The 13720-nt window shown below is 36.5% G+C and overlaps 1 protein-coding gene across 2 annotated transcripts in view; it reads right to left on the bottom strand.

Moving 5' to 3' along the window:
- Positions 1 to 13720, bottom strand: part of plxdc2b (plexin domain containing 2b) — a 71909-nt gene that overhangs the window by 26623 nt on the left and 31566 nt on the right. For both annotated transcript variants that reach the window (XM_067400616.1, XM_067400617.1), the window contains exon 2: positions 1913 to 2112. In XM_067400616.1, coding sequence (XP_067256717.1) covers positions 1913 to 2112 — 200 coding nt within the window. The remainder of the gene's footprint in view (positions 1 to 1912; positions 2113 to 13720) is intronic.

Below are 13720 nucleotides of genomic sequence, written 5' to 3'. Positions count from 1 at the left end.
GAATGACTGACAGCCTGTAACTCTGTGCAGGCAGCTTGACAGCTTTCTATCTGGTCTTTATGGTCTCCCATGCTCATCCTGCTGAACTTCAATTGCTGGTCTAAAACATGGATGGTGAAGGTGCTTGACCAAAGGAAGCCTTGCTGTGTAAGATATCCTGGTCTTTTCAGTGGGATGAACCTTACGCAAAATTGCTCACTCTCTTTCCAATTCCCTCTCACAGCAAATAAACTACACCTTTTTTCAATCTATTGAGTTCTCCATCAGAGATTTTGTGTGTGTGTCTGGGTGTGTGTGAAAGAGAGAGAACGCTAAAGAAAGTGCAAAACAAGTTAAAATGTTCATAATAATTCATTACCTGAAGTTACTGCTTGACAAGCTGACCCAAAACCCAAATGTCAGACTTGGGTATAGCAGATATGATCTATTTCAGAACTCAAAAGTTCCCCCTCCTAGTCCAATTTTTAAAAGTTTGGGGTAGGTAAGCTTTTTATAAAGCTATTTTCAAAGAAATCTCTTATGCTCAACATGGCTGCATATATTTGAGCAAAAATACAGTAAAACAGTAATATTGTAAAATATTATTACAATAAAAAAAAAAATATATATATATATACATATATATATATATATATATATATATATATATATATATATATATATATATATATATATATATATATATATATATATATTTCTTATTTTTTTTTCTATTTTATGTTTTTTTAAAGGGTTAGTTCACCCAAAAATGAAAATTCTGTCATCATTTACTCACCTTCGTGTCATCTTCGGAACACAAAAGAAGATATAAACATTGATCAGCGAACATAAACAGAAGCTCAACCGAACCTGCGTGACGCGCGTGAACAAATCTCATTGGTTCTTGCGGAAACTCAAATGTGCTGTGTAACACACGAGAATGAACCTCATTGTTTCTCGTACACGTCAAGCAAACATGCTTGAGCTTCCGTTTACCACAACTGATGTGAGCGTTGATGAAAGTTTATGCTGTATGTTAATAAAAGCCTAAATTAAATCAGTTGATCATTTAAAGTGATCAAGTCTCTTCAGAAAATTTGGACAAAACCGCTCAAATCATATGGTTAGTTTTATGATCACTTTATGAACTTTTTGAAGCACCGAAGTGGTAGCTGCAGCTTTCAATGGAAGGACAGAAATCTCTCATATTTAATTAAAAATGCCTTCATTTCTGTTCCAACTATTAAGGTGACTGTTATTATAGAATGTTACCTCATTATTTTAATGGCGACACATCAAGCTTGTCAGGTGACACAATCTTGCCACAATAGCGCATTATGACTGATGTATCAGTTTTATTTATTTTTTTCTTTTTATTGAAAATATTCACAAACTTGCTAACTATATCATGAAATATCTGATATTCTGATTCTCAAATACGTAAGAATTTGTAAGTAAATTTTGTTGTTTGAACACCTTTATAATGATTATAATGGTCATGTTAGTTGATCAGCACTGCCATGTTAGTTTGCACTTCAATGCTGAGAAGCTTTACTGTCGGAATTACAACATGCACATTAATCCACTTCTCCTGAAAGACATGAAAGTAAATGACTGGTAAACTGGTAGAAGAATAGACTATACTTACACAAGTTTAGTCTATTCCTACACAAAGTGTATCTGATGTGAATGAAACACATTGTCAAATTTAGTTTGAAAGGATTATTATTGCTGCTTCCATCAACATCAGTGTGTATTTTAAAATACAAATATTTTTTTTCTAGTACTTAAGTGCATTTGAATGTCTGGAAACCTAAATTAAACAATATGTATTTGAAAACACTCAACAGTTGTGATATCTGACAAGCACTGAGCATGTAAATCCCTAATCTGTTAAGGGAAAATTCATATTATGTTACAGTTTAACGGTTACCATTGTTTGAGAGCTGTTGTCTGCGTCGTCATCAGCCAGGATCCCAGGCGAATCTTGAGACTCGGGCTTCAAGCTGTCTTGACTGGCTTTGTTATTTTCCATTGGAGGTGGCTCCAGGAGAAGCCAACGTCTCCTCCTCAGCAGCTCCACTGTGACAACATCATCCTGTGACCATCCCTGAAGAACTGAATAAGCTGCTCCTGGAACACCACAAAACAACAATCAACAGTATAAACATGAGCACAAAGCTTCATCTAGGGGAAAAAAAGATGTATTCCCTCTTCAAAGCTTATTATTACTAAAGGTTTACAAAGGTCATGAGAATGTTGCTCAATTGCTCAATTACATCAAATCCAATCCAGACAAACTTAATTTGTCTCACTACTGGCTCTCACGATTGAAACATCACCCATAAACATTTATGCACTTTTTTATATGGTTTATACAGACACACAAAGCATCACTTTTTCTTTATTCTTCCTCTCTCACTCCCATGAGAATGGCTACATTTTGTTTCAGAACCTGTTTAACTCTAGTCGTAATAAAGCAGACGGTCCAGTATACTCTTGACACTTGGTTTATTGTTAAACTGAGGGATGGCGTTACAATGTTACACCAAATGGCTTCTGTGAGAGTCAAAGTTGAAAGGTGAATAAACGGTTTCAACTGGGAGCCAACTGGTCTGTACATCACTCTTTATGTGCCTAATCTCTATCGTTTATTCACCCACAACCACATACATAGAGCCAAATTCTTATGCAAATCAAGACTCATGTGATCAGACTCTTGACTCTTGGCTCTCAAGTCCTCTCACTGTAAATAAAGATGTGAGAAATTATGGGCGCATGTAGACTGGAACTGAAGAGCCAAAATTGGAATCACCGAAAACAATTCATAATGTGATTAAGCAGACTAAACAAAAAGAATGGGAAAAAGAAGAAACAAAAAGGAGAGACCAATGAATCACCCTGGAATGTCGGTTAGTGTCCTGCGAACACCAGCCCAATCTAAACTAAAAGTTCAGTGCGGTTGTCTGTTCAAGTTTAGTCAAAATCTTTGTATTTTTAATAGCTGAGTTCAAGAGAGGAGAGTGGGAGAATAAGTTTAGGCCTCACCAGCTTGTATTGATTTCATTACATAGCATACTGAGATGGCTAATCTTTGTTTAATGCTTAAGAGATAATGAACGCTTAAATACGCAAGAAACTTTCTGGAGAATATGCATGCACAGACTTGTGTGCACTGCGGCAGAAAGGGATGATGAAAAACAAAAACCTAGCCAGAATGATTCTAAAATCTCTGTCTACTAATCATTATAGCTGGCAGGGTTTGTCCTGTATATAAACACTTTTGATTAGCAAGCAGCAGATCTCACAATCTTCCTCATTTACTTCCTTTGTGCTCTTGTTCCAGAGACACAAAAATTAATTAGTTCTTTATCTTACAAGATACACATTTAAGGTAATAAAATATTTAACTTTGAGACAAAGATTGAAGCAGTTGTACTAGAAACTCATTTGACAATGTAAATACGCTACTCTGTTGAAAACAGTTGTGCTGCTTAATATTTTTGAAGAAACAATTATACATGATCCTCTGATGAACAGAAAGTTCAAAAAGAGCAGCATTTATTTGAAATAGAAATCTTTGTAACATTATAAAAGTCTTCACTGTCAATTCTGATCAATTTAAAGGATTAGTTCAATTCACTCACCCCCATGCCATCCAGGATGCTTATGTCTTTCTTTCTTCAGTCGAATAGAAATTATGTTTTTTGAGGAAAACATTGCAGAATTTTTGTCTATATAGTGGACTTTAACAGCTACCAACGGGTTGAAGGTCCAAATTGCAGTTTCAATGCAGCTTCAAAGGGCTCTACATGATCCCAGCTGAGGAATAAGGATCTTATCTAGCAAAACTATCTGTCATTTTCTAAAAAAAAATAAAATGTAAACTTTTTAACCACAGATGCTCGTCTTGCACTAGCGTTCACACATTAGGTAATCACGTTGGAAAGGTCAAACGTGACGTAGGTGGAAGAACCGAGCAAGTGTTTACAAAGCGAACGTGCAAAGACTAAGTCAGACACCCTTTACAAAAAAAAAAAATAAGTAAAACAATGTGATGATTTTGAAGTTGGAGGAGAAAATGAGATGGAGTTTACCGCCTACGTCACGTGACCTTTCCAACATGATTACATAATGCGTGGCGCATCGCAAAGCCAATGCAAGATGAGCATTTGTGGTTTAAAAAGTATATGATTTTTTATTTTTAGTTTCCCTATCGTTTCCCTAGATAAGACCCTTATTCCTCGGCTCCCTTTTGAAGCTGAACTGAAACTGCAATTTGGACCTTCAACTCATTGGTAGCCATTGAAATCCACTATGGAGAAAAATCCTGGAAGGTTTTCTTCAAAAACCATAATTTCTTTTCGACTAAAAAAGAAAGAAAGACATAAAAATCTTGGATGTCATGAGGGTGAGTAAATTATTGGTGAATTTTAATTCTGAAGTGAACTAATCCTTTAATGCATCTTTGCGAAACAAAAAATATTAATTTCTGGCAAAAAAAACAACAACCAAAGAGCAACAAAAAAAAACCTAAATGACCCTAAAAGTTTGGAAGGTAGTGTATGTGCCTAATAAATGTTAGACTCAATGGTGAGATAGTACCTAAAGGGTTTTTCATTATTTTTAGACATTGTCCCTAGCATATTCTATTGAGGTCACAACAGCAAAATTTTCATAAAGATCCATCTCATGTTGCATATTTCAGTGTTTTCTTTCTCTTTCTCATCAGGGTTTGTCTCATACTGTGCCACTGTTCCTGTGCACCACATACATTACAAAGATTGTCTGAGATTATGAACATATGACGAACTAGGACTGTTGTGTTCCTCCTTTTAAAAAACTTTAATGCAGATATCTTCTATAAGAGGAAGCATTCTCAGTCAGATTTACAGATTTTCATAGTCTAGTTCACAATTTGTGTAGTGCCAAACACAATATCCAAGAATGCAATACTCCTCTATTGGGATCTTATTTACAATTTAAAAAACCTTTCTGAACACCATATCCTATTTCCAGTACTCAATCTTATTTTCCTGCAGTGCAGATGTGTTGCTCTGATAATTCCAGCACACATCTTATCATTCATGTGTGCGTCTAATCTATTCTTCTGTACTGCCAAACAACCCAAGTGAGAATGAAAGAGGGAAAACTGCACAACTTGCAGAACACAGTTTTGTTTCCATGTCATCATGGTCTATACTGTTCCTCCTTTAAACCCTCGATGTGAGAAAAGATCCTCAGAGCCAAGTCCTTCTGTAAAGCCCATTATACATAACAGGTCAATGAGGATTTAGAGAGGCGGCTGTCACTGACTTTTATTGTCGCTGAGTGGAAATCAGTGTCTGCTCGTGACACGCTTTGAAAAGCCACCGCAGCAGGGACAGGATCTTTCTCTCGTGCTTGTGCTTTCTTTTTGCTGTGAGACTAAATCCAGTCCCACATTTCCCTCTCTGTCTCTCGTTCTTCATCTTCTGAGTGGAAAGTAAGCATTTCTTTTCAGCTCTTAAGATGTCCATGAATGAATAAATGAATATCAAGCTACAAAAACTTTTGAATACAATTTAAAAAAAAAAAAAAAACAGGATAACACTATGAAATTAATCTTTAGAAAACACTTGGAAACAATTATATGTATATTAAAATTAAATGTTAATAACATAAGCAAAGTATTCATATTCTAGTGGGAGGGGAGAAAGATGAACTGGTGTGTGTTTTATCCATTTGAAGCAAGAATGTATGTCTTTGTGTGAAAAAGACAGAGAGGAAAGAGAGAAAAAGGGGGAGAGAAATCCACTAATGTGAATTTCCCTCCAGTCATGTCTAAAATGATCAAAATGACTGATATATTACTCTTAATTAATCTGAAGAGGACTGTCAGATGGACAGAGAACAAAAGGAAAAAGGCAAAAAAACAAAAGTGAATAGACCATATGCATTTATCTTGAGTCACTGCTCTGGAACAAAAGAAAACAATAGAGCAAAAAAAAAAAAAAATGTAACACAGGGTACAAAAGTATCAAAGAAAGAGGTTTGGGGTTATGGGGTTCAAAACCATTTTAAAATTCAGAACCATTACAGAACACTTCGACACACAGTGTAGATAATTAGCTACTAGCAACAGAAGTCTAGAGGAGATTGATTGATTGATTGGCTCACTCTCTCCCCAGCCACTATATGAAGCAGACATTTTAGAGTGTGTAATTACAGAGGAGGTAAAGCATGCTGGAACAGGTCATCTGAACTCAGGATACACACAAACACATCTATATATGAGAGAGACAAACAAGTGTTCACTGCCAGATCAACTGAATATACACCCACCATCTTTATCAAACCTGAGCCCAATGACAGTAACAATGACAGTAAAGACATTTAATGCTACAAAAAAATATATATTTCAAATAAATGCTGCCTTTTGAAATTTCTATTCCCCAAATAATCTTGATTGATGATAAATATATATAAATGAGCAATATCACACTCGTTCGTGTTTCGTCCGTAGGCACGAGGCCTCAGGTAAGCACAGCGTGCTGATATACAGCCATATCGCACGGCTACGAGTGTGATATTGTATTTATAACAGTTCGACGGCACGAGTGTGTAAATAAATAAGAAATAACAACGGAGAGTCTTTAAACCCCTCTTTCGTGCAGCACTACTTCCGCCACTGATTATTTAACGAATGAAAAGGATTTTAAACAGCTTGTGAGAAAACCTCGTAACTCCATTGTATCCTCAAACTGTCAGCCAAACCTCATAAATCAACCTCACCTCGTGAATGAAGTGTGCCCGCAGTTTGGACATCAAAGGTAAATAAAGATCTGATGTTTGAAAAAAAAATTGTAAAGTGTTTTCTTTACTCAAAAAACACTATGTCTATTAGTGATGGGCAGATCGAGGCTTCGTGAAACACTGAAGCAGTTGAAGCAAATGTGCCGTGATGTGTCAAGGCTTCGAAACAATCTGACAACCGTCTCCACGGTGACCCCTAGTGGTCAGAACAGTGTAAATGCAACAAAACTCAGGCCAAACATGCATTAAAAATTAGGGATGTCCAGATCCGATCACGTGATCGGAAATCGGGCCCGATCATGTGGTTTCAGACTCGATCGGAATCGGACATTACCTCCCGATCAGGACTCGGATAATGTATTACGCAACGGTTCTCGGTAAAAAAAAAAATCAAACCGGTTCTCCACTTACGCACTTGCACTGCGGTCCATCTCGAATGACGACGCATCTATTGGTTAATATGGTTTGTTTAAAATAGCAACGGGGAAAACAGACACAGTTCAGATAATGTATGTTTCAGTCGATGGATGCACAAAACGTTACAACAACGATAATCAGAAAGCGTGGACAAAACAGTCACTCTTTGTAAACTGTTAACTGCGAGTGCCGTCTGCTGTAATGTCCAGTCATTTACGCCGTCATCACCCGGGTGTTGATAGTGCGCGAGCGCAGGTGAGACCAGAAAAGCACACGTTGCTGTCTGTATTTAACAGATAAAACTCATTTAAGCCTTGCTGATTTAAACCTTAAAGAAGAAGACGCGAAAGAGAACTCGCACGCGCTGTGAGAAGATTTGTGTGCGCTCATCCGAAGCGCGCACACGCTTATTCCAGTCAGCGCGCGAATACTGAGTTCTCTTTCACGTCTTGCGCTTCAGCGGACAAATTCATACAAAAATTATGTCAACATGCCCGTCCTAGTGAGTATCCTAGCAAACATAGTTGGTTATGTCTTAAGTGAACGTATATTAGTCGAGAAAGACAGCGCATGTGGAACAGTAGGCTATATGTACTGGATCGTGCATGTCTTAAAGGGAAAACAACTATTCCTGCTGCCTGTATTTAATGTTAAATCAAACAACAAATAACAAAGAAATCACTCACTGCTCTTGACTGAATAGTTTTTGTAACTTCAATAATGATTAATCTTTATTTATTAATTAAACAGTAAAGATAATATGCAGTGATATTTTATATTTGATTACCATTTGAAAACTGTTAGATACCTGAAAAAACCTGAAAAGCACTGTTCCTGGATCTGTTTTTTCGCTCTTCTTTATTCTTTTTTATGTAGGCTATTAAGTATCGGATCGGGACTCGGTATCGGCAGATACTCAAAATCAAATGACTTGGACTCGGACTCGAGGGCAAAAAACGTGATCGGGACATCCCTATTAAAAATACCCTTTAACAAATGTATTGCAGAAGTTTTGTTGAAAGTAAAATCAATCAAATGCAATCTAATAATCTAATAAGATTAAATATAGAGTGTCTGTATAATATATGCTCTTTTATCAATTTTCAAGACTTGTTTCTCTGTTCCATGGCTCCAGCTAAAAGATTAATAACTACCATTATTCATTTTAATTACTCTAATGTCTAATTAAAACATCTACAAATGTAGAAAACTGATTGGAGATCAGGTAAAACCATATGGAAAAGCCCTAGACACTTGTTCAATAGTTCTTAGTGAATCTACATGATTCATGGGTTCACTTTATCATCGCAGTGAAGCATTGAAATTTCGAACTGTTTTGAAATGTTTCGAAACAGTGATGACATAATGAAGCCTCGTTTACTAAAATCATGTGACTTTGGCAGATACACGCTCTGAATCACTGATTCGAAACAAAAGATTCTTGAAGCTTCGGAGCTTAATGAAGCAGTGTTTCGAAATCGGCCATCACTAATGTCTATAAAGTTTAATGTTTTACGTATTTGAAGAGTTTAGAAGAGTCTTCTAACTTAGTTGTAGCCAATATGCTATATAAACGATGTACGTTAATTATTATCATATTTAACATAGCATAATTCGACTTGCTCTGGACCAAAAAAAGACCAAAGATTGCCCGTTTAATGTACCCAAATTGAATTATGTCTCATGTTTAACCACAATAAGAGCCAGCGGCAAATCCACAAAGCATCTCGGCGGTTACAGGAGCACTGAACGGCTGCTGACGCCCTAGAGCTCGAATCTCCGAAAACGTCAAAACAAATTGTAAAATAGGCGCTGTTATTAAATATGAGTCACATATTTCAGGTCTAAACAACTACAGTACATTCTCATCTAAAAAACTATTAAAACTACAGTTAGTGGTACAACAAGTAGTATTCGCAAAAATTACGGTTGATTTGTTCGGCCGCCATGACGGTCACTTCAAGCGGAGTGATACAAATGGTGAAATAAATATATATATATATATATATATATATATGGGAGCATTTAGCAGAAGTTCTACCCGGAAGACTCTAATGCACGTCATTGCTCATATTCTAACCAATCATTACACGTCACCTGAGTATATAAGTTCTGTTCCCACCCACTATCGTGTTTGCAGATACCATTGCCGGCGTTCACCTCCATCCTCCCCACCACCACCAGGTCGGTCCCTGTCCATACATCGGGGGTAGGCTCCGCCCCTGCCTTCATCTTCAGGCAGGATCTGCAAACGTCTGCTACCCTCCGGATTGTACTATGGACGGGGCCTACGCCAAAGAACTTTATCATTTCTTTGATATTTACATTCATACTGTTGAATAAATTGTATTCATATGTTTCTTTGCTTCCCGAGTCTTTCTGGTAGAAATATATTTACTGCACAGAGCAACACACTGATGAAACATAAGCAGAATTCATTTCAGTATAAATGATTGGTACAACCATTCTTAAATACATTGTCACATTCAATTCAATGCATTTACATAAGAACATTTGTACATATTTGTTTTTAAATAGAAATTTATTTGTTCTGCTTGTGTTTCACTTATGTGTGTGTTTTTAGATTGAGGCCAAGGACCAGTCTGAAGATAAATGAAGAATATTCAACCATCAATACCACCAAGACTAAATTTGGTTCAAGAATCACACACACACACACACACACACACACACACACACACACACACACACACACACACACACACACACACACACACACACACACACACACACACACACACACACACACACACACACACACACACACACACACACACAAATGGACATTGAATACATAACAGGAGAAATTAAGTGAAAAAAAAATTTCCTACATTGCATGAATGTATGACTGAATGTGTCATGTAATTGAGTGATGTGTTTATAGTTGAGTGCAAGACCAGAATGACTTTGTAATCATTTCTAGAGTGTCTATGGTAGTTTGCGCACATTATATGGTCTGTGGCTGAAAGTAATGACAGAATACAGAAGGCTGGCTTTGCCCAAGGGTGATATAAGGTTTCGTTTACTAACCATTCACACAGAGAGGTATACTTAAACCAGCAAAACGCTGGCTTCCAAACCAATGCTCAAACCACACACAGCTTCAGACCATCACTCCTAGTACAATGGTATGATGGACAGAATGAAGACAAGTTGAACTTCACATCTGTTCATGTAGCTCAACTGTTAAAGGATGACACTAGCAATTGCAAGGCTGTGTGTTTGACTGTCAGGGAACACATACGGTGAATGTATAGCTTGAATGTACTGCCAAATGTGAATGTAAAACATGTGATGTAAAAACCCCCTCACAGTGCACTGGTAATTCTCCAAGTTATGCTTTTTTGACTTTGCGCTGACAAGAAAATGATTTAGCCCAGTTTTATAAACCAAAGTGTGATTCCTTGGTTTAATCTTAAAGCAGAGCTGTGAATCTCCAACTAAACACTAAATATATCAATCACAGTACATATGAAGCAGTCACATTCATTTATAAACCAGTGTGTTTGTGTGCACGGTGCATGTATAATTAATAAGAGTACTCATCCTGTGCTCAACGGCTTTTAATTAATGTCCTCCTCACCATTTAAAGTCATTCATCTCATTCATCGCTTCGGTTTGTATCATGGTTTGTACCATGCTATGTTCAGGAAAAAAAGAGGACAATTGTCAAATAAAGTAAGAAAATAAAAACAAATAAGCTAACTACAAGAAACAGCACAAATAAATACATGAGAGCTAAGATACAAATAAAATAAACAATGCTAATTGAATAAAGTAATCAAGTATAAAGATCCAGTAGGCTACACTGATACTGATACACATGCGTTGTCTGTCTCGTTTTTCTCCTAAGACATAACCTACTATGTTTGTTAGGATACTCGCTAAGATGGCATGTTGACATAATTTTTGTGTGAATTTGTCCGTTTAGGTGCAAGACTTGAAAGAGAATTTGCACGAGAACATTTACGCGCTGTGACGCGGCTCTCCATGTACGCGCTTCGGATGAGTACACACAAATCTATATTGATTACTCTTGTCATTTCTGTAAACGTGAAAAGGAAACTATTTTTCATTTATTTTTACATTGCATACATACACAAATATTTTGGATTAATGTGGAGCATTTAATTAAGAAAAAAATGAACATTGAATTGCAGTTGAGTGGACTTGATATAATGATACACTTTAAAAGGTCATGAACCCCCCCTGGTCGTTCACACCTCAAAGCTCAAAAAAGTCTGTTAAAATGGGCATGTAAAGCTCTGGAAAAGTGGGAGTGTAGAGGGGGGAAAGAGGGGAGAGAACAACCAATGAAACATAGACATACAACACACTCATTATACAGAATAATGAATATTAATATATGAGCACGGAGAAAATGACAACAAACTCCAAAGCACAAGGGAGAAATGCGAAAGAATATTTAATAGGGCGAATAATAGGCTACTTTGATTACGTTTACGAGCACTGCAGTCTCAAAATCAGTCTTTTGTCTATTAGAATAATCATGTCGTCACTTTCAGATAGGCTACACCACTGTATCAGTGTCAGGTTTGCACATATAATTCATTTGAATTGAAGGCTTGAAGGCTTTTATGATGTTAATGCAGCCTTTGATAAATTCAATTCTACATGCTCCTCTATCGCCCTGTTAAGAGCTAAGGGTGCTAAAACCAAATCTGATCCTTGGTTAAACGAGCATACACGTCATTTGAGACGAGCTTGCAGGAGAGCAGAGTGTAGGTGGAAGAAGGATAAGCTACAGGTGTCATATAGCATTTTACAGGATGCCTTAGTTACCTATCAGAATGCTGTAAAATCTGCTAAAATTAATTATTTTGATGGGCTAATCTCAAGGTATCATGGAAATTCAAAAGTACTGTTCAATAAAATTAATTCTGTACTAAATCCTTCTGCCGCTGGTTCTGCTCTTCCTGCTACGGCGTGTGATGACTTGTTGAAATTCTTTGTTCAGAAAGTTACTGATATTAAAATGCAGATTGTGCCTGTTTCTTTTAATTCTCTATCTATTACTTGCTCATCAGCAATATTTAATACATTTTCTCCTCTTTCACTACAGTCATTATCAAAGATAATTGGCCAGTTAAAATCTACAAATTGTTGTCATGATGCCATTCCGTCAAAAATTATTAAACAGACTTTTGGGATTATTGGCCCAAGCCTATTGACATTAATAAATAAAAGTCTTACAGCAGGAGCAGTTCCTTCAGGTTCTAAGCATGCCATTGTAGAACCCCTTTAAAAAAAATCAAATTTAGATCTGAGTGTTTTTTCAAACTACCGTCCCATTTCTAAATTACCTTTTCTGTCTAAGGTCTTAGAGAAGGCTGTTTTAAATCAATTACAGGCCTTCTTAGTCAAAAATGATATCTTTGAAAAGTTTCAATCCGGATTTAAAACAAACCAGTACAGAAACGGCTTTGCTCAAAGTATTAAATGACATTTTAACTTCAGCTGATTCTGGTGACTTAGTGATTTTAATCTTATTAGATCTAAGGGCAGCATTTGTTACTATTGACCACAATATCCTTATTACTCTTTTAGAAAAGACTGTGGGTATCCATGCTTTTTTAAAAAGCATGGAGTTTCTTTTCATTGTTTTGCTGATGATACTCAGGTGTATCTACCTCTACGGAAAGAGGACAAGAAAACAATTTCATCTTTACTAAATTGTTAGCATGAAGTTAAATTATGGATGTGCGCAAACTTTTTGAGTTTAAATAAAAGTAAGACAGAGAAAATTTGGTTTGGAAAACCTGAGTCTCGAGGCTTTTCCGATTTGGGGAACTTGGCTCCGTTCGTTAAATCGGCTGTTAAGAATCTTGGGGTTCAGTTTGACGTCTCTCTGAAATTTGACAAACAGATCAGCTCGGTGGTCAAGTCTTGTTACTTCCAACTGAGATTATTAGCTAAGGTTAAACCATTTCTGTCACCTAGCAATCTTGAAAAGCTTATCCATGCTTTTATTTTTGTAAGATTGGACTACTGTAATTCCTTGCATGCAGGTGTTAGCCAATCACTGTTAACCCGTCTGCAGTTGGTGCAAAATGCCGCAGCTAGATTGCTGAAGGGTGTTCGTAAACATCAACATATAACACCCATTTTAGCTACTTTACATTGGCTTCCAATTCACTACAGAGTTGATTTTAAATTACTTATTTTAGTTTATAAAGTTCTACACAATTTGGCTCCATCTTATTTAAGTGATCTTTTGCATCTGTATAAACCTCAAAGGAACCTAAGGTCATCAAACCAGATGATTCTAGATGTCCCTAGGTCTAAATTAAAAATGAGTGGTGACCGGGCATTTTCAGTAGTGGCTCCGAAGCGCTGGAATAGCTTGCCTTTATATCTTAGACTTTTACCTACATTGGGTTCTTTTAAAACTGAAATTGTATTTATTAGAATTGGCATTTGGCTCAACGCATTTAGTGAACTAAGTGGTTTTCTTGCCTATGATGTTTGTTTTATTATGTTTATTTAT

Source organism: Chanodichthys erythropterus, chromosome 11, assembly GCF_024489055.1.
Source record: "Chanodichthys erythropterus isolate Z2021 chromosome 11, ASM2448905v1, whole genome shotgun sequence".
In the NCBI taxonomy this organism is placed as follows: Eukaryota; Metazoa; Chordata; class Actinopteri; order Cypriniformes; family Xenocyprididae; genus Chanodichthys; species Chanodichthys erythropterus.
Note: the sequence above shows the minus strand (reverse complement) of the source record. Positions and strands in the feature narration are given on the sequence as shown.